The 22,277-nt window shown below is 40.1% G+C and overlaps 1 protein-coding gene across 1 annotated transcript; it reads left to right on the forward strand.

The window, feature by feature from the left end:
• The first annotated feature begins 17,220 nt into the window (after window positions 1-17,220).
• On the forward strand, window positions 17,221-21,838 carry TPBG (trophoblast glycoprotein). The gene is made up of 2 exons (XM_058836467.1): window positions 17,221-17,319; window positions 17,724-21,838. Exon 2 carries the CDS (start codon window positions 17,878-17,880, stop codon window positions 18,997-18,999), a length of 1,122 nt encoding a protein of 373 aa, XP_058692450.1. The 5' UTR covers window positions 17,221-17,319; window positions 17,724-17,877; the 3' UTR covers window positions 19,000-21,838.
• Window positions 21,839-22,277: the final 439 nt, after the last annotated feature.

Consider the following 22,277-nt stretch of genomic DNA (forward strand, 5'->3'; position numbering starts at 1 on the left):
TTTGATCAAACACAGAACTGTTTTAATATTTGACATCATTTGGAAGTGAAATAAAAAGACTTGTGCTTAGAATCTATAAGTGGTAATTCAGTGAGTATTCAGTACTTTGAAAAATGAATTAAAACCTTTAGTATTTGAAATTCAAAATTATGTTAAAAATGCAAAAACATTCATTCATTCATTCATTCATTCATTCATTCATTCATTCATTCATTCATTCATTTGTCATTTTTAAAAGTAATTTTTACCATGCATACATCTTCCCTAGCTGTTCCTGCTTAAGAGTTTGGTCAGCAGCAAATTGCTTGCAGAACATGTGGCTGCTACTTCTTGAAAAACAGCCTTATCAGCTTGCTGCTTTCTGCTTTCAAATTATTTTTTTTTAACAGAATAAACTTTTCAGGGCAGATTATGTAGAGGATTGGATTAAGTTCTTACTAAGCCAGTAAGTATCTTCTCAGATCAGTGAAGATATTGTTGTCCCACATCACTGATCTACACTGAAGCGATGTGGATTTCAAAAGTACTCTTTTTAATCCAAATCAGACCAGATCTTGTTTTCAGCAGAGCCTCACAGACCTGCTTGAGCTTGACAGAACAACTGCAGCACAGACATGGCAATAAATCTGTAGGACAGAGGACAGGATGTAGAGGCAGGAATCTTGTGGGCCAGCTATGCAAAAAGAAATAAAACGTGGAACACACCACAGTCTGTTACACAGCTCATAGCACAATTCTAACATCTTATCAGCAATAACACTGGAATAATAGCATAATACTGCCCAGACTGCAAATGCATGGTTTAGCAGGGGTATGTAACATGTCCAAGGTTAGTGGGAAAATACTTCAAAATCACTGTGACAGCTAGGAAACACCAGGTTGGCTCACCATACTAGTTCTGTTTCAGCCCTTCACATAATGAGAGTGTAAATGGAATAGGGACCAACAAGAGTACAGACTGCTTGTCCTGCACAATAGTACATGAAAAGATTATGTAAAAAAAAAAAAAAAAAAGTCACAGATTAATTTTTTTTTTTTTTATTTTAAAAGGAAGAAGGACTGGAGGCAACTCTCAGCTATAGCTCCTGGGTATCAGCTCACCCTCCAATTACATAGTTAAGAAAACCCCAGGGGCCTGCCCTGCTGGCTGGCTGTGGTGATGGGATACCTGGCTGCAAGACCTTGCAAGCCCCGGGGGAGACCTTGCCATTGCAGCCCCCCTGCCCCACTGCACCCTGACATTTCCTTTATCTTGAGGAAACTGCTCATTTCTCTCCAAACATACCCATTTGTATTTCAGGTATTCTTCTTTCAGCTCTATTTTTATACAAAATATTAGAAAGAAAGAAAGAAAGAAAGAAACAAAGACAATTTTTCATGCCAAAGCTCATTAAGCAGACTTGGTTCAGCTCCCAAGCAAAAAGAAAAGGCGAAAAAGCAATGAAGGAGACTATTTTCCCCTATAATTCAATAGCATCTTTAAAGAGCCAACCTGTGAAAAATTATTTTTGTCTGTCTTTTAGTTGCCTTAGTAAAGAGTTCACAGCAATGTCTCTGTCTTATGTCTTGACTCAGCTATATGGCAGCATGACAAAATCTTTATGATGTTCTTACCAATGCAGTCACATTTTATACTAAGTGGCATTATGCTATTCTTTCACCTAAACACAGAAAAACAAGGCTGGGGAAAAGATACTCCTAGGTGGTGTTCTGAGGTAAAAGACCCATTAAGAAACTTTTAAGTGACTGGTGTTGCACAGCTGTGAAAGGGATGAGACACAAAACACAATTTCTGTAATAAACAGGCCCAAATAGGTGGATTTAATGATATCATGTAGTCAATGTGATGATTCACTGGTTACTCTGTAAGGACATGGCTGTTGCAAGCCCTCCTCAGGGTCCTTTTCTTTCTGCAGCCTGCTTTTATATGACTTAAAGCTTTGTATTCAGTCTTTTTCAGCCTGAAAGATTGCAGCCAGATTTTTCTCAATTCTGTCCAACAAAGAGCTCTGTATTACCAGTACAGGCACTACTCTTGCATAGCAACATTTGCTGTCTTGCTCATAGCTGAACACCAAAGCCAGCATAGCTTTATGCAAAGGACAAGCTGAAGGGGAAGAAAAATACAGAAAACTTCTTCTATAAAAGCAGCTTCTGAAAACTAAGAAGCTTAATTTGCCTACTGTAGTCTTTTAAGGAGTTTCTCCCTTTAACAGCGAGTAAACCAACCTCTGATCGGGAACTCAGCTGCTCATTGCATAAAAATGGCATATGTTGCTGAACCTTCAGATGCCTCAGCACCTACAGATATTTTAAACTCATAAGCACTCACAAAAAGTTGTGTCCAGATGGCATAAGACTTAAACATAGTTTCTCTTTCTCCTTGGGACTTGATTATCTCCTGCCTTGCTCTTTAAATTGCTTTCACTCTTTGTATCTTCTAATTTATGTCTCTGTAAAGCACTGTCATTTTGGTAAGGCTGAACTATACACACACCTGTAAGTGGCTGCATAGGATATAAAGTAGCAGAAGATTAGGTCTGTGGTTCCAATCTGTCCTGCAGAAAGAAAAAACAATCTAGAAATGAAAGGACAATAGGAATTACCAGCTGCTAGGACAAAAGATAAACAAAACCATTATTCTCCCATCAGTCAAGAAAGCAGAAAAAAACTTCCAGTGTGACCTCATGCACTTCAACTCAGATTGCTTTTCTCAGATCCTAAAATGTAGCTATCTATGTAATGAAAGAAAGTCCATTAGAATGTTTTAAGGAATTGTTTCCTGAAAGCATATAAACAAATGTTATTCTGTTACCTTCAACAGAGTGGTCAGTCACTCTAGCAAACAGCAGTAATTCTTTCTATTGCACACTTATCTGGTACAGCAAGTACAGAAATGCCTATAATAATATAGCTGAAGTGCTAGGCATTTGCCTCATGCACATGAAAAACTGGTAGGGAGATAATTTCCTCTCTTACTGCAAGAGAGAATGCTACCAGTGCATCTCTCATGCTGTGAGTACTGAAAATGTTAATGCCTCTCAATGAGGAAACCAGGCTATCAACAGCTGCCTGTTGTGCCCCTTGCACAAGGAGAGAGGAAAGCACTCCTTTGTCTCCTGGGGCACATGACAGCCTCCTCATAAAACTACAGCTGCTGGAAAAAGTTCAGGTATGTGACTCTGTAATGTATCTAATTGGTCTTTTTTTACCAGATCTGTAGTGCTGTACATGCAGCAATAGACTTTTATAGTTTTTGTGCATAGTTCAGACTTACATATATGCAGCTTGTAAAATAATCATATATACCAGTGCTAGTCAGACTTTCTACATGCTGCTAAGCAAATGGGTCTGACTCAAAGCCTCAAAGCACTACAGACATGACCTCTTGCACAAGCCATTTTACCTCAGAATACTTTTTTGTCTCCCATTAGATCTATCCTCCTTGCCAAATGATATGAAGTTTTTATTTCTCTAAAGCAAGATAAGCACATAAATCCCAATTCTCCTTACAAAGGATTTAAATAAAATTTAAAAAAAAAAAAGGGGGGGGGGGGAGGGAAGCCTGCACGAATTTGTAACAGTCAGCTTGTTCAAAATATAAGTTTTGAAGCTGTCCTGTGAGAATTTTTCTTTAAAAAAAAAAAAAGCTGATTCAGTTGAGTTCACAAATCTGATGTTTACTGTGAAATATTAACACTAAATAGATCTGCTACACTGTCTAGAGGCTGCTCTTTATGGTGTGTTAAAGAAAAGCATTGGACATTTCTGGGATGCTCTACACAATTATCACAGAAGCTTTTTAACAGCTGCAAGGCTACTTTGTCCAGAAGGAGAGAATCAGAGGGCCATGGAAATTGTAGATACATTTTGGACACCAAAGTACCAAAAAGGAACATCATCATCATTAATAAAATAGTGTGATCTAAGAGAAGCAATCTAGTGAATAACTTTAACCAGGACCCCAGAAAAGTCCAGAAATGGAAGTGAAAGACTAGTAAGAAAGATGAATGTGTTAAAAGAATTCAGCACTAGCTCTACTTGAATGGAATCAGTGCCTTCCAGAGGAAAAACGCAGGATGGTTTCTTCAAAAAAAGCAGTACCTGTAATCCTTTTTTATTCATTATCTGTTTTCATAAATTAAAATTATCTCAAGGTGTTGAGAAATAAGCACTGCATTATCCCAAGGATCTATATTTTTGTTACACTTACACTGAATTACAGGTAAGTAGAAATATTTCAGTTGATACAAATGCTAGCACAGGGCTGATTTTCTCTCTGTCTCTGTATAGAGAGTATCCAGTTTGGAGTGCAGCTCCCTTCCTGGCACTCGACTAGGAACAGGAATGTAACATATGGAGCTGTTAGTAAAATCAGCATTGAAATTTAGTCAAGCAGCTTTTGTAATTTTAAATTCGTTCTGACCCAGCAGAGTTATTCCCTTTCTATAATTAAGTTTATTGTCACTGTAATAGGAACCGTACCTGAGGTTGGAGAAATGTTACTTTAACAAAAATGAACATGATAAAAACTGCCTCATCAAAAATGGAAAATACTCAAAGATGTTAATTTTCAAAAAGAAACAGTAAAGAAGTCTTCCAAGCTGTTGAAAAATAATGTTTTTACCTATTATCACATTATTGTGATTTTACAAAGATTTACTATCTCATAAGCAAAATAATATATTCCATAATGCACTTAGCATTGCACCCAAAATAATTCCTGCCCATTGCAACAAAGGCAGACTCTTACTTCAGTTCCATGTAATGCATCTCTGGGATTCTTAGGCTGCCAGGTGTTTTATATAGCATTCTTATGGAAAAAGAAAAAAGAAAAATTGTACCTTGTTCCTATAAAAAATAGAAGGTCTCATCATATTAACACAGTCAAAGCAATCTCATGTGCAAAAAAAATGAAAATAGCTACAGCAGGTTGATAAGGAGCAACCAGTATAGGAAACAAAAGAAGCCAACATAAGTGATGAATTTTGAATTTCGAATAAAATGAAAAGTTCTGGTTAACTTAAAATGTACAGAGTGTGAATGCTTCATTGATTGCCAGTGCTATCTGACAGCGTGTGCAACAGCCCAACATAACTTATCGACACGAAAATACATGTGCATATTACACATCATGACCAGTTTCAGGTGGGCAAACGTCACTGCCAGAGAGGAAATGGTTAGTAAATAAAAAAAAAAAAGGAATCTCTGTAATGGCTGAGGTTACAGCCTAAGAAAGCCACATACAAAGGCTTTCTCCTACAAATCTCTTCCCCACAGGATGGAGTTATATACATGGGCCAGTGCTCATTTACAAAGAGGCAGCATAGATCCATCAGAAAGTGGTTTTGTACTAATCCAAAAATATAAACGAGCCTGAATGTATAAATATAAGAGAGGTTAGATTTCCAAAATGTTTTATTATTGCAGGTAAACAAGACAACCACAGAGATACAGAAAATCAGTTGTAGGCTTAACAAACTAAAAATACTTCTATCAAAATTCACTTGGCATCTCAGCTTTAAAAAGTCCTAGCCTTTAGCAAATCTAATTTAAATGAAAAAAAAGAAAAATTATGTGTTCAAATCTAGTCCAAGCTTTGACGTAAGGTTATTTTTTTTAATTAATTGAATGAAAAATTAGTTATCTTCCCCATGCAACTAAAGACCTCTGTTACATACAATTAACACATGCCTTGACAAATTTAGCTCTCTTTTATTTTGAAGCTCAACATTTGACCTTTTTACACACTCAGTACTGCTTTCTACAAATTAACTTTATTTTTAGATTAAGTAATTACAGCACTTTTTTTTTTCTCCCAAGAAGAAGCTACCATCGAAAGGTAATTATGGGATACATTCTCCCCCCCATTCATGTTTCACTATTAAAGGCATTGCCTGAACAATAAATCTTCTTTAAGATTGCATATGTCAAGGTAAGACTTGAGATTTAATGAGCATAAATATAATTTTTTCCTTATAAACTGAGTAGAAAAATTTAGTCAATAACAAAAGTTGCTAATTGTATTTTTTTCCTTATTCCCAAGGGAGATATTTTGATACAATATCTAGAACCTTCATTTTTGAGTAGTGCTGTTCTACTTATCAGGAGTCTGCAAACAGTATATATTTACCTTGTAGAAACTCCAACTGTGAATATTGAGAACAAGAATGTCTCTGTAACAAAGAAATAATTACAAGCCCTACAAAGTGCCCAGACTTGAGAATTTAGTTACTTACAATGAATGAAATACCTGGAACCACTAGGTTAGCATTTGCTAAAGCGTTTTTTTTTCTGAATGAAACAATTCATAGTCACACAGAATCTGAATTCACGTGCTGATGGATTATTCATTAGCCTATTATCAATTAACCTGAAGAAAACAAAGGACTTAAACTGGGGAAGAAATGAGTTAAAATTCTTTTGAGAAACCTGAAAAATATTTGAGATAATAGAATGATTGTTCTAGCCTTCACACTTAGTACTGCCAGTGTAAATGACAAGAATAAAACCTGAGATTTGTCCTATCTGAATTGGGAAAAAAAATTTAATTCTGAGCCTATAACATAAGTAATTTTGTAATAAGATGAAAATATTTCTAGGGAGTTTCTACTTACATTAAAAATATCTCCAGAGTGTCACATTACCTATGGCTTTCAAAACTTTACATCATCTGTCTCATACACATCTTGGCTAAACTGCTCGTCCTAGACTTTTGTGACAGCTTTTCAAATATGTTTTCCCTCTCTACTTACACAGGCTCATTTTCTACACCAGGCAACACTTTTTTAAAATAACCACACACCATCCAGATTAAATATATAATAAGCAATATTCCATCACTGTATAGTTGCTTTTCCATTGGGTGGCTCCACTGGATTCAAGGTATGCTAAAATACTATTTCCTGAAGAAAGAGTAAGAATACAGGATTTTGAAACAGATCTAGCCACCAGTAGATATCCTAGCAGCATTAAATGAAATCTTGTCTGAGGCCAGTCTTTTTTCTCTTGTATTTTTCCAGCAATTGACATTCCTTTTGCTCTCATGTGGCTCTGAACTGTGTCTTGGCAACATGAGATTGGCAAAGTGAAGGCATTTTTCAAGCTGATACTAAGTGATGGACAAAATGCCAACTGACTAGAGATTTAGCTGTCGTGGCATGTAGAAAATCTACCGCTATTATATGTAAGCAATAAATTATGATCCTCTGAACACTTTTTGAGTTTCCATCAAGAACACAGTGAAGAACAAATGAATTTATCCTGCCCTTTTTCGGTTCCCCTATCACCTTTCCTGGCTCTGTTTCCTGGATTGCAGCAGTTCTGCAGAGGTACACGAGTTAGCAGTTCGTCTAAGCATGTCAGAAAGAACATGTTGACTGAAAGGAATAAATAAAATACTGAAAGTATTAAAAAGGGAGAAAGCTACTTTTCCGTCACTGTAGAATGGTAAATTTAAAAAAAAGAAAAAAAAAAAGGTTTTACTTGCAGCCTCGAAAATGCCAAGGTATTATGCAGCTCCCATTCATTTGAATAGGAATATATAAATGTAACAAGTCATGCCCCTGTATTTTTGCAAATACTAAAAGCTTTCTTTTTCATATAAAAATTCCAATTAAATACTGAAACTGGTTTCCATTCAAGAAACACTCACAGCTTAGTATCATTTAGTCCAGTTTAAATGCAGCCACAACCTCCATGCCCAGTGCCATCAATTGTCAGTTATGGTAAACAAGTACCATCAGCAACATCTATTTGAGAAACGATAAAGCATACACAGCACTGAAAACTTCAGTGCTTTTTTTTTCAGTGTGACCTAAAGATGATTTAACTACCTTAACTGCTTCCCAGCCATTTTCCCCAGCAGCTCATTCATTTTCAAGTGTCATGTTTATATACTTGGTATTAGCATCCCAAACTTCAGAATACTTTAACCCAGTCATAAAAGAAACAGCCAGCCTGGATCTAATTTCATGTCATAAATCTCTTCAAGCAGGAAATCCTCAGCAAGAACACCTTTGATATGTTATCTTGCATCGCCTCCATTGCAGGTGATGATGCCATCTTTTCCCCACTCTTCTGTGTTTCCAGCAATACATTTCTTCCACTTAGGGGAACCTCTACATCTGTGTGTCCATAGTGCCTTGAGGTTAGACACAACTGGAAGCTGTTTTTTCTGATTACTTTTTTTACCTTGTTCCTCCTTTTTCCCTGTTGTGGGTGTGAATTGTAGAAAAAAAAAGAATATGGGGGACTGAGAGTCATAGTCTGTGCTGTAGGCTGTGACTGTTCTGTCCCAAATGTGACTCAGAGCAGCCTGTTAGTTTCTGCTACCCTCAATATCCATTAAATAAATTCCAGGTATATACGGCTCACTATCAAACTAGTATTTCCTTCAAAATGTTCCATGTCCATGCCCTGTTTTCTGTAGAGGCCATCTGCACCCAGAGAAGGGAAAGAGCTTCAGAGGGCCATTTTATGCCACATAGGGCATTTTTGCTCTGAATATGTCACAGGGAGGTCCTAATGAAACAAAGAAACCATGAAACAAATTTTTCTGGGGGACTTGGATGGATGTATACTGTGCAACTGCACAACAGTTTATTCAAGAGCATCAAGCATACGCAATGGTTTCTGAAAGTGTATTACAAATATATGGGAATCTAAAATTAATGCGTGTATCATTATATCATCTATTGAATTTTAAAAGCAGGAAATTTTTAATTTCTTAATAAACATTTTAATAAACATACTCAGATGTCCAGAGAAAGTCAACCACAATTGGTTAAAAACAGAATTTCTCCCAGAAAAATGCTCAAATAGTTTTTCTTTTCACTTGTTAATAGTATTGTATGGAAAGATTGATCAAAATAGATCTAAAAAAAATCAAATGTTTTCTGTTTCTCCTTATGTTCAATAACTACAAGTTTAGACATTTTTTAATTTTGTCCCTTTTTTCTCATATCTCTCTCTCTGTTTGGCCATAGAATGTAAACAGACTAATTAAGACTACTGCTTCACTTCCATTTTTTCCCATTCTGACATCCTATGATTGAAACCTTTCAGAGCTAGAAAATGAAAAGGGGTGGTGTAAACTTGTAACTATTTTACTTCATTTTTAAAACCTTCAAAACACTAAGGATGCGTGATTTTATTTTCAAATTTCAGGTTGAAACAGAAGTGTATTTCAACAGAGAATCTTTACATTGTAAATCTTTCAAGTGAAAAGAATTGGCTGACAGTATCCATATTCATAGTACTGAAGATTTTTAAGCTCTGATTCAAAAGTTCCTCAGCCACAAATTAATGGAGTTTGGGAAAAAATATTGAAGAGTTCATGTTTGAACAGACTTTAATGTCTTTTCTTCAGCAATGTGTGTTGGCCACAATAAGAACAATATGGTAGACTCGGCAGACTTTTGCTCCAATGCCATAGGAAGAGTTGGGCTCTTTTTCTGGAACTGAAGTTCTTCCAGTTTACATTCAGAAATAATAAACCTAATGGGGTAGACCTCAAACCTTATAAAACATCGACCTGCTGATAATTATAATAGACTTTGTAATGTAAAATACATTATATTACCCATAAAAGATACTAAAATAGTTCAGCCCAGTGACATTAACTTTCCATGGCTAGCTGGTGATGACATACATCATGCTTCACTATTGTACTAAATCACTAAAGCTAGCATATTTTTAAGCATGCAAATTTGGCCAAAGAAAGCTGGGGTCTTTTGATCCAGACTTTAATTTTATTGGAAAAAGAGTGCCAGAACAGACTACAATTATATGTTCTACATATAATTGCAGAGGATCTTGTGATTCTTGGCTATGACATCATAAAAACAGAGAAAAAAATTAAGAATGCATTCCTTAAAAATACTCAATTACCACATTAGTTCCCCTTTATCTCTTCATCTGTCACCCCTAGTGGACTGACAGACAGATACAGAATTTCCAAGGTATATAAAGATTGGAGTCTAGTAAGAGGTTCTTGGACTGAATGGCAAGAAATCACACAAAATCTGTAAGTGTTCACAGCCATAAACTAAGGGAATGAGATTCCTAAAGTTACAAGAACAGTCAGGAAAAAATAAGAGTTGCCCTTTGTGCAGACAGATTCACATACACCCACCTGCTATTGTGATATTTGAGACTCTTTTCAAGCGTGACAGAAATATAAGCATGTATTAGAGTCATGTCTTCACCAGTTCATTTAGCTGATTGTAGCACAGGGAACTTTCTATGAATTCTGAAGTACTTTCTTTAACAAAGTACATACAGTAAACTACCACTAATACAGTGTACTAAGGAGAGAATTCTATTGTGTAGGCAAGTTTATTTTTTATGCTAAGTATGCATTTTTGTTTCCTGAATGTCATCCAATCACCTCTACCCACCTTAATGTACTACAACTAGCTCCCCTCTTCACTCATTTTAGCCTGTTTTGAAACAAAGGTATCTTCTGTAGCCTTTTTGCTTGGGCAAGTCTTTGCCTAAAATTTTAAAATTTATTTTAGTCTTTCCATATAAAGTCAGCATACATCTAGCCTCCAAATCACTTTTATTGCTCCTTCTCTCTTCTTTCTTTCTTTCTTTCTTTCTTTCTTTCTTTCTTTCTTTCTTTCTTTCTCTTCTTTCTTTCTTTCTTTCTTTCTTTCTTTCTTTCTTTCTTTCTTTCTTTCTTTCTTTCTTTCTTTCTTTCTTTCTTTCTTTCTTTTTCTTTCTTTCTTTCTTTCTTTCTTTCTTTCTTTCTTTCTTTCTTTCTTTCTTTCTTTCTTTCTTTCTTTCTTTCTTTCTTTCTTTCTTTCTTCTTTCTTTCTTTCTCTTTCTCTTCTTTCTTTCTTTCTTTCTTCTTTCTTTCTTCTTTCTTTCTTTCTTCTTTCTTTCTTTCTTTTCTTCTTTCTTTCTTTCTTTCTTTCTTTCTTTCTTTCTTTCTTTCTTCTTTCTTTCTTTCTTTCTTTCTTTCTTTCCTTCTCTTTCTTTCTTTCTTTTCTTCTCTTTCTTCTCTTTCTTTTCTCTCTTTCTCTCTTTCTTTCTCTTTCTCTCTTTTTCTTTTCTTCTTTTCTTTCTTTTCTTTCTTTTCTTTCTTTTCTTTCTTTTCTCCTTTCTTTCCTTTCCTTTCCTTTCCTTTTCCTTTCTTCCTTTCCTTTCCTTTCCTTTCCTTTCCTTTCCTTTCCTTTCCTTTCCCTTTCCTTTTCCTTTCCTTTCCTTTCCTTTCCTTTCCTTTCCTTTCCTTTCCTTTCCTTTCCTTTCCTTTCCTTTCCCTTTCCCTTTCCCTTTCCCCTTTCCCTTTCCCTTTTCCCTTTTCCCTTTTCCCTTTTTCTCTTCTCTCTTTCTTGTCATTTTTTCCAGTGACAGGATGCCAGAATGGAATGCAGTATTTCAGGTGTAGTCATTGATGCTAAAGGGCAAGGAAGTATCCACCTTCCTCCTTTGCTGACAGAATATGCCACCTCCACAAAAAAATTACTGTATCCCCTGTTCCTCTCACCCTCTTCCAATCTCTAAGAATGCATTCCTTACAAAACACCTCAGATGTAGTAACCCAGAAAGATGCAAAGTCTTGAGCTAAAGCTGGAGAAGGATGGGAAGGCAAAGCAAAACAGGAAGAGTCCAGTAGAAGAGGACAGTAGGTCATGGTGGTCAAATGCGGGTAACAAATGATAATCATGATGGAAAAGAAGCAGGAGACTAACTCACCAAGCTTTTTAATATTGTGTATTCAATCATACTTGTGGAGGAGAATCCTACCCAGGCAGAGAGGTTGCATTTTAAATCTGCTTTGTCAGATCGTAAACAACGACACAATGTGTAAGACAGGGGAGAATCAAACCCCATATGTTCTCAAATCTGCTGAGCCTTTTAATGCCTTTTTTGTTGTTGTTGTTTTGGTGGGTTTTTTTATTTTAATGGGGAATTCATAAAATTCAACTCTTCCCTACAAAGACTTACATTTTCAACTGATCAAAATGTTTTCATGAAAAAGGCTTTCCATGGAAATACTCCCAACTTGTGGTCCTCTGTAGTCAGAGCTCCCTCAACCCTGAGTGCTGGAGTCACCCACCCTTACTTGCCAGGGAAGCAAGGGCAAACCGGGAAACACCCTTGGCACCACGAGCGGCTGCAAAACCTTGGCACAGCACTGCCTGCCGAGTGAGGAACGAGTGGGACTGTGGAGAGAAGTGTGAGGAACACATTGGCCCAAATTCCCTGCAGATCTGGGTTTCTGCTTTTCGGAGACAAAGAGGAAGCAGTATATATCAGCTCCCCCTTCTTTTCCCCACTACAGGTCAGGGACTGCCCCAACCTATGCCATCCTTTAAGAGTCCCCTAGAAAGCCTGAGCAGATGTGAACTGGAACCCAGCACCTCAATACAACATGGTGCCTTCCTTACACGTGTAATGAAGACAACATTGCAGTTGGCCAAAATAACAGGATTTTGAGTTCAGCGTCAGCTGGGAGTGACTGTGTCTAGCAAGGCAGGTCACCATGGCCCAGAGCAATGCTAATCCAACAAATAATCTGCTCGGCCAATTTCCCAGGTTTGCCTTCAGACGTCTAGATTGACATCCCAAGAGGACACAAATATACAAGCCTTCCAGCTGAAGCCTACTCATGTTATCAACCCTGCACTGTGAATCAGAGTAATAAGAAGTAATCAGAAAGCAGGTCATTTTGGTCCTTCCGGAAGAACTAAATTCTTATTTTGTAGAAGGAAGAGTTTTACTGGCTGTAGTGATTTACTCTGTGTAGAATTTACTTAGAAAATAATCCAGGTCTTAGAACTAAACTTACAAACTTAAAATTAGAATAATGAAAAAGAAATTACCATTTTAAAATACATATAGGAATCCATCAAAGATAGCTTAAAAGTAAGACATGCACTGTTCCTGAGCAAAGAAAAAATAAAAGCATAGTTTAAAAATTTAGCCTGGCCTGTTTAAGCATGTTAAATTCCCAGTTATATTGTGATGAACTTGTAAGCGGTTTTTCAGCTTGGCTCATGTTGCAGATACTCTACACGTCGGAACATGCCAAGCAGAGGGCAGAGGGATAAGCACACAGTGGCAGCATCTGGAATACAGCAATTCCTCTTCCCAAATCTTTTTTTTCTAATACATTCCTGACTCCAGCTCTGACAGCTGGTTTTGCTGGAGGAAGTCACCCTTGCTTCCTTCTCATTTGAGTAGCAGGTTTTAACAATAAAGCACTACTGGGAAACCTGGGGACCAACTAAAGAGTGTGTCTTCAGTTTCAGCAGTTGTCAGCATTGCTTACATTCAGGTGGGGGAATTTTTTCTCCTATGGTTCCTTCTCTTCCCAGCTAAGCATGCAGGAGTCTCCAGTTAAAAAGAAGTTAAAACAATGCACTGTGACAGACACCCAATGAACATATTTAAAGATCCCCAAAAAAGGTTACTTTTAGCTATAATCTTTTTTTCTGTTAGTTCTGGCAAACTTTAATGTGTTTTCACAGTATTAAAAATCAACATTCTCTGTATTAAATTAACTTTCATTTTTTCAATATAAACTATGGAAAGCATACAAGAGAATGCATAGATTCCTTGAAGACTGTCTTCTGTATCAGCTTCAATCAAAAACTATCACATGAATTTAAGTGTGCCTAAAAAGAAAACTGGGGCCTAAATGTTTATGGGTGTGAACATGTGAATGCTGAATAAAATTCGAACAAGAACTTGAGGCAACATTTGGTTGCCTAAGTAGTTTTATGACACAATCTTAAGTATTCTGATGGTGTTTGTTCAAAGGAAGCCAAGCCTCAAGGGAAACAGGTGTCCCTTGGAGGACCTGCTGGATCTCTCTATGTGAGGAAGCAGACGGAACTTGCAGCTTGTTCTTCCACTTTTGTGGGAAGATATTTTTGGTAGAAGGAAAGAATTCTGGTCTCTGTGCAATTGCTCACTTGGTTAATTATCTTTAGCAGATTATAAATACCCTTCCAAGGTCACTTCCTACAAAGTACCAAGTATCTTTATACAATGTTGAGGCAATATAAAAACATTTCTCAGAAGAAACAAAAATCTCCCTGTTGATAAAGAAAATTTAAAAATAATAAAAAAATATGACCACTATTGCATGGAGTCCTGCCCCAAGTTAGTCCTACTTCTTGGACATCAGGTTCAGTCAGGCCACTCAAAAAGGGTATCCAGCATTGTTTAGTATCTGTCCAAGGGGGCATTGAGAAGATTAATTAGGATGGGATCAATCTCAATTAACTTAATTAACAATCTTAAATTTCAGTATATAAAATAATCTTTGAGATTTTCCTAAGGACAGTGAAGTGACATGAGCATCCACAAATGATACTTTACTATTTTCTAAGCTGAGAGCCTTAAAAGGGGAACAGCAATGCCAAAATGGTCAAGTAATCAGTTACCACAGGCTGTCCTGTGACTCTGCAGCCCCTTAGGTAGGTGTCCCATTTTCACTTTGTGGAAGCTGAATTACTGGAGTACTGATTTTCAAAAGCAAGCAGATCTCATCACTGTCACATGAAGCAAGATTTAACATTCTGGGGAAGGATGGTCAGAGGTTTCCTTCATGATTCCAGATGACCAGCATGTAATCCAGCCTCAGCCTGGAGTAGCAGAGACTGAAGCATTGTTTCAACCCCCACACCCTCTAACATGAGCTTCTCAGTCAACCCCTGAAAATATCAGACACAGGAATAGTTTCCAATAGTAAATTAACTTCCAGTTGAGTCCCTTAGCCAAGATGATATATTTTTAAATCCTGTAATTTAACTCAGGCAGAAGTTTTGCATAACCTCTATGCAAAAAAACTATGAGATGAGATTCTATGGGCTGTGCAATGCAAATTCAAAAATCAATCAATCGTAATAGCCAAAACTGACCTGAAGACACATCAAAGTTGGGGTTTTTCATTTTCCTAATACACATTACAAACACATCCAGGAAATCTACTTAGTATAAGTGAATTCAACAGAAAGTTCCATTTATTTTTTTTTTCAAAATATGTCTCTAAGAAACATTGTTTTATTTAAACAAGAAGAAAAGAAATCAGATTACAAGTGGTTTTCTTCCTTTTGCATGTTTAAGCAGGTTTAGCAGGTATAATTTACTACTGGAAAAAATAGGAAAAAATAGGAAAATACTTGTTATCTATTATTTGCATTACTGCAGCACATTCAAGCACCTGTCAGTGAGCACTCCACAGAGAAGGAAAGAAACCACGTCCTCTCCCCAAAGAACTAACCTGCTGTGAAGGACAAGAGGCACAGTCCCATCTAGACAGTCATGAAGAACCCAAACTGCTAGGAAAACTATGTTGAGCACAATATGAAGATCAGTGTAATTGCTCCTTATTGTATTATTTAATTCAAAATGACATTGTATCTGAATATTGTATAAAAGGTGGTTACGGTTATGCTGATTAAGTATTTTTGATAGGATTTATTTTTGATAATATATTCAGTTACCTACATTTAAAAGCCATCTCCTTTTGAAAACTACTTATTGGTCACTGAATTTTACTGTTGTCTAGTAGAACAGTTTGGGGTCAGGGCTGTTTCTTTGACTTTTTCAAAGAATTTTCATAGATTAGGAGAACAAAATTCAGGATAGCTTGACCTATCTATTTTTCTGAGCCCTATACTAAGAGGCATGTCAACAACCTTTCAACCAACTAAAATCTCCTGCAGCATAGTGTTTTTCTAACTCAACATCAAAGCAATAACTTCCCAAAGTTCTGGAACTGCTTGTGAGTCCAAGATCTCATTTGTATCACTATTACTTCAGCCACTCCGTATTTTATTTTATCCATAATCTTCACGTAAAGAGTGCACTGCTCTATCAGCTGGACAGCCCTTGCCTGTCACCCCAACCCCAGTGTTGCTGCACCGTAACGCCACTGTCAGGCTAGAGAGAAGAGAACAATCCTACAATAACTGGTGTTTTAGTTCATTATTCTCCAGATTCTGGGGCTGATTTTATCAAGACTTCATACTGGACTCATCTGTTCATTTCCCCTATAGCTTTTGACAGCTCTGAGATTCCTGCTGACTCTACCAAAAAAAGGAACATAGTTTACCAGGAAAGCAGAAGGAGTGTAATTCTGACATACGGAGAGAAGGAAATCTTGTGTAGGCAGCCAACAGAAGGATCAGGAAAGCCCAAAGGAGTCATCGCCTCAAAACGTTCTGTTTCACATTGCTAAAACTGGTTATTTGTATACATTGGTGGATCTTTTCGGTTAATTAGGTGTTATTTAATGATCTCAATCACTTTCTAGGGACCAGTGGCCAAATACAGCCAAATGCTGCCACATGGCAGCTCAGACAATTCACGACTTTCTCTAATACCCCCTCTGTGGGGTAACGTAAGCGAGTTACTCGGCTGCAAACCAGGCCTTGTTACACCGGGGCTGTTCAGCCCTGCCAGGACGGTTCTGGGACAGCCACAGCGACTGAAGCTGGGGAATATTTTACATGCAGACAGGTACTTACAGGCTTTTCCTCACCATAATAAAGTTTAAATCTCAATCTTGAGCCGTCGATTTGCAGGTCCTTTTATTTTCTTAAAGATCACTACTATAATTTATTTTAGCATCTCTAAAGTTCCCGGTGGGTTTAAGTGTTGTTTTGGTGTTATTTTGGTTGGGGTTTGCTGGTTTGGGGTTTTTTTCTTTTGCTTTAGCTTTGGAGCTCACTCGGTGTATTTTGTGGCTGCTGTTCCCTCCTCTCCCGAAACGCGATCCCTGGGTAGGCGGCCAGGGGCAGTGGCCGCCAGCAGCCGGCACGGCAGCCCCGCGCCCGAAACCCGCCGGGATTCCCCATCCTGCCGCCGGCCTGAGCGCGCCCATCGTGGAAGCAGCGGGGAGCGGCGCCCAGCAGCCGCGGCGGGGCAGGCACAAGTAGGGCGCTGCCAGGCGGCGAGCGGAGCGCGGGGCTCTCCCTTCGAGAGGCGGGCGGGAGCCGCTCCGCGCACAGCGAGCCGAGCTGAAGCCCCGCACGGCGCGGCTCCGCTCGGCGGCCAGGTGGGTCTCCGGCAGCCCCACCTGGGCCGGGGGAAGAGGGGGACGGGACTCCGAGAGGAGCCTCCCGCTGGCTCCCGGGCGAGGCAGCCCGGCAGCGGCGGCTGAGCTGGAGCGCGGGGGCGGCGGGCTGGAGCCGGGCGGGGCGCGGGCGGTGGCTCCCCCTGGCCGGGCGGCGCTTGGTTTCTCCTGCCAGCGGAGGCAGGGCTAGGCGCGGCGAGGGTGGGCGCGGAGTTGGCGGCGGGGCTGGGGGCAGTCGGCGACGAGCTCCGGAGGAGTTTGTTCTGCACGCGGGGCGGGAGGTGAGGGACGGGGTCCGGGACCGGGCTCGGCTCCGCGGTGGGTTTCCGGGGCGGGAGTTTATAGCGGCGCGGAGCGGAGGGGAAGAGCCCCGGGGTAGGGACGGCAGGTGGGGAGCCGCGGGACACGGTGGGCGGCAGCGGGTCAGACCCTCCTCTTCCCCTCCGTGCTACGCCGGTGGAGTCGACGGCCGGCTGGGAAGGTGGCGGCGTGAGCTGGAAGTGGGCGAAAACTTGTTCCTCCGCGTGTTCTCCCGCTCTGCCGCGAGGTCGGGGCCACCCGGGCGAGCCGCGTATCCGGGGCGGGGGCGGGGGACGAGACGCGGGCCGGGGGAGGGTGGGTGGGCGCGGGCAAGAGGAGCCGCGCCGCCCCGCCGCTGCCGTCTCCCTTTCCTCCCCTGCCGCAGGTCTCGCTGCGGAAAGCGGAGCGGAGCCAGCCCCCGAGGGGAAACGCCTGCCCCCGAAGAAAGGGCTGCCCGGAGCCGGCCCCCGCCTCGCCGCGCCGCCCGGAGCCGGAGGCGCCCGGAGGGAAAAGTTGCGTGCGGGGCCGGGCCGGGCGCGATGCCGGGGCGCGGCGCGCTCTGCCTGGGGCTGCTGCTGCCCGTCCTGCTGGGCTGCGGCTCGGCGCAGGCCGGCGGCTGCCCGGCCCTCTGCGAGTGCTCGGAGCCGGCCAAGACGGTGAAGTGCGTGAACAGGAACCTGACGGCGGTGCCCCCCGACCTGCCGCCTTACGTGCGCAGCCTCTTCATCACCGGCAACCCCCTGACCGACCTGCCGGCCGGCTCCTTCCCTGCTCAGAGCCTGCCCGACCTCGCTTCCCTCAACCTCAGTGGCAACCACCTGCGGACCGTGGAGGCCGGTTCCCTCGCCCTGCCCGCCCTGCGGCAGCTGGACCTCAGCGGAAACGCGCTGGTCTCCCTCAGCCCGCAGGCCTTCGGGGAGGGCGGCAGCCCGCTGGAGGAGCTGGCCCTCCGAGGGGCCCTGCGCGAACACGGCGTCCTGCTCAGCCTGGCCGCCCTGCTGCAGTCCGGGGCCCTGCCCAACCTCAGCCGCCTGGAGCTGGCCGACAACGGGCTGCTGCTGCTGCCCGCCGGCATGTTCACTGCCCTGCCGGCCCTGCGGCAGCTGGACCTCAGCAACAACTCCCTGGTGGGCCTGCGAAATGTCTCTTTCCAGGGATTGGGTCAGCTGCAGAGCCTCAACCTCAGCGACAACTCCCTGGGTGTGCTGAGGAACAGCACCCTGGCCCAGTTCCGCAGCCTGCCTGCGCTCCGGCACATCGTCCTGGGCCACAACACCTGGGTCTGTGACTGTGCCATCGAGGACCTGGTGGCTTGGCTCAAGGAGAGCGACCAGGTGGAGGGCAAAGAAGCCCTGACCTGTGCCTCCCCTGACAAGATGTTGGGCAAAGCCCTGCTGAAGATCAATGGCTCGGACCTGAACTGCTCCGTGCCCATAGACCTGCCTTCCCAGCTACAGACTTCATACGTCTTCCTGGGGATAGTCTTGGCTCTCATTGGGGCCATATTCCTCCTAGTTTTGTACTTGAACCGAAAAGGAATCAAAAAGTGGATGCACAACATCAGAGATGCCTGTAGGGATCACATGGAGGGCTACCACTACAGATATGAGATCAATGCAGACCCCAGGTTAACAAACCTCAGCTCCAACTCGGATGTCTGACGAAGTGCCCCAAATGCAGGGCAGTGCTAAGTACCTATGCATGAAAAGTAGACTTATGCTTTACCCTTGTGCTTGCTTCCATCTCCCCTGAAAAGTCTCAGACATGCTTGTAACTTGAGGGGGATATGCCTCCCTGTGATGTCAAATTAATTTTTGTTTTGAGACACTGGACTGCTGAGCATGGCGTTCAGCTGTGTGTAGGAAACAAGCTGCTACTTAGTTTCCTCCTTACCTGTCTGCACTTGTGGGAAATGTTTTTTCAAGATGTCAAAAGAAAAAAAAGGATTCTCTCTGATGATCCAAAGCCACAAGAGTTTGTAAAACATTTGCTGATGCAGACGCCATTCAACAAAAGCTGCCTCAACTTTTTGGGAAAAATAATGTTACGTTCCTCTGTGCCAGTTTTGATCTCGTATATCTGAATTGAGATGCGATGATTACATTTCACAGACTATCTTGAGATTTTAAAAACAAAACAACCTCCTTTTAACAGCTCTTCAGAAGGAAATCAAATAGCAAGCATGCACAAATACTGTATAGTTTTACATGTTACGAAATTTACGATCTCAGTAAGTCCCTTACTATTTTGTAGCTACTTTTGATTGCAGTTTATGTGACTTGACAGATTTTTTTTATACAAACTGCATCTAAACTCCATCTAAACTCAGTCTGAACTGTTAAATTCAATAAACAGTCTTACAAGAACTGTTGTGTTTGCTGTTCTATGAGAAAAGTATGGACATCTAAGAATGTGAATAGTGCTATAGTCTCTGAAGTAATAGCCCTGCAGTAGTAATATGAATAAAAGTTTATACAAATGTGTAGCTTAGAGCCATAAATGTTTTACAATTTTGTAAATATGTTAGGAGAATTATACTGAGTTTAATTACACTGAGAATTAAATGATGAGAGCAGTTTCACTTGGCACAAACCCCTCAGACTGCGTTCTGAAAGCACCTGCATAATGTCAAGACAGTTGTTAGGGTCCACTTTGCTGGGAAGGTACAAGCTAATAGAATTTTCATAAAGTCTTTTCTACCAAATTAAAAAAAAAAAACAAACAAACAACCAAATTAAATTGTGGAGTTGGTAAGCTGAAGAACATTTTACCTGAACGGAATGGCTTATTGTAAAAAAACGTATTTATGTGTTCTGAACTAAATTAAATGCAGCTCAATCGTGTGGTCAGCAGGCTCTAGGCTTGTGCATCACTACAGCATTTATTAGATTGCTGTTTCCTTTTTAAGGTCTTAGTACTTGAGAAGTTCTGTAGCGATCTATGTCCAGTTACTTGATGGAACTTTGCATTTATCTTCATGCATTTAACAGGTGCATTCAGTATGGTATGTTGCTTACTACTTGTTTGGGAATGCATTTTCTTGTAAATAGATAAAGCATGCAAAAAAGCCCTTCAGAATGCCTAATTTAAGATGCCCCTCACCACATATAGAAGCATTAGCAAGAACCTTGCCGTGGCTGCCGATAACTAGTGCACTTTTTCTAATCTATTTATGGTTTCTTAATGGAAAAAATATAGACCAGCTGTAAAAGTGTGATGTGACTTGATGTAAATCAGTTTATCTGTGGAGCTTTTTCCATGGTCACTGTTACTTGAAGCTCTTGAGCATCTCTCAGATTTTATGAATTGCTAGCTAATTCCTTTTGCTTTCAAAAGTGACAGTTTTCTCATAGACGTATACATTTGGTAAGAGCTCATAAATATAAAATAGTCTTTAAAGTATAAGAAGAAATATAATCTATTTTGGGCATCAGTATTATTCAAATGCATTTTTCATCTTGCAACTTCAGACAAAGCAAGTAGCACAACTTGCTTTTGACTAATTTTCTACTGCTTTAAATTGGATTTGTTTAATAGTGATTTTTTTTTAATGTACTTATGTGCATTTACCCTTAAAAGTAAAAAAAAAAGAATGGATATAAAGTACAACTCTTGTTTTGTAAATCAGTATATATTTTGCAATTAATGTGAATTAAGTGATAGCATATTTCTCCTGCTGTAATTTAAGTGTATGAGCAATATCTGGTTAACGGCATATGAACTAAGTTTGTGGATTCTTATAAAGCAGGCTGCCCATCTGAATATTAGCTGCCCATATTTTAAGGATAGTGTGAAAACCCCCATGTGAAGAACTATTACTGTTGCCACTATGCAAACCCTTCATACTTGGTATACATCAGATAGTTTATGTAAGAAGCTAGAATTTACAGTAGCTACGCAGTGTGCTTTGTTGTATCGGTTATTCTGGAGATGATAAACTCACACCTGTACAGTGCCAAGAGGAGTAGAGCATCATCCTTGCTTAAGATGCTCCTGTAAAATAATAGAGAAAATATGTGCAAACCAAGCCATTTCTTGGGCAATTTCCTGAGTTTTGTTAACAGATACTTTAAAGTAACTACAGTAAAAGCAATTATCCGTGATGTGTTAATGTAACAGCCATGCATTTGTAGAGCTGTGTAAGGACAGGCAATGACTTTAATTGCAGTCTCTCACCAACAGACCGAGTATTTGTATAGTGGGCAAGTGTAACTGTTGTTACTGTTACTACACATATTATTCTAAAGATTATTATTACTATTATTTTTGTATCTTAGTCAATGTAATAGAAATTTATTAGAGATCTGGTGACAGCTACTTTAAAATAATTTTTGTCGTTTGCCTACATGTGTATTTATTAGGATGTAACATTTAGCATGTGTCAGTGTTGTGTTGGATGATGTTCCCCTGCAGTGTTTGACCAACAGTGAATGCTTTGGTGTTTTGTACAATGCATTATTTGATCTTAAATTCCCTTCCATAAACAGTGCTTGAAATTTGTTTTGCTTTTCTTTTACAAAATAATTAACAGTGGTACTCAGAAGACACATAAAAGTAGCCCCCACACTACTTCAGAATGCGGTTAAAAAACCGCAAAACACTTAAAAAATAATTAGTTTCAACGTTCTTCTGAAACACATTTTATAATCCTACTCTGCTTTGACACCTGAGATTCCAATTGACTGCTATTTCCAGAGCAGCTTATTCATTCATTCTTCAATAAAACACATGCAGTTCTAAATGCCTCTAAAATATGTTTTGTATACATAAATCCCCTAAATTCTGCATGACACAGTTGTCAGTGAAAAACATCCAGACTAAAGTAGTGGGTAAACCTTCATGAAAGACTGCACAGCAAAGAAGAAGAAAGGATCGTTTTTCCAAGGTTTAGCTGCTTCTTTAAAGCTAGTTTTAGCTGTAACAATCTTAAAATTTTCTT

Source organism: Poecile atricapillus, chromosome 3 (genome assembly GCF_030490865.1).
Source record: "Poecile atricapillus isolate bPoeAtr1 chromosome 3, bPoeAtr1.hap1, whole genome shotgun sequence".
Classification (NCBI taxonomy): Eukaryota; Metazoa; Chordata; class Aves; order Passeriformes; family Paridae; genus Poecile; species Poecile atricapillus.

What these genes read in the sequence shown, in the direction of transcription:
- TPBG (XM_058836467.1), top strand. Translation starts at nt 17,878, where the DNA reads ATGCCGGGGCGCGGCGCGCTCTGCCTGGGGCTGCTGCTGCCCGTCCTG.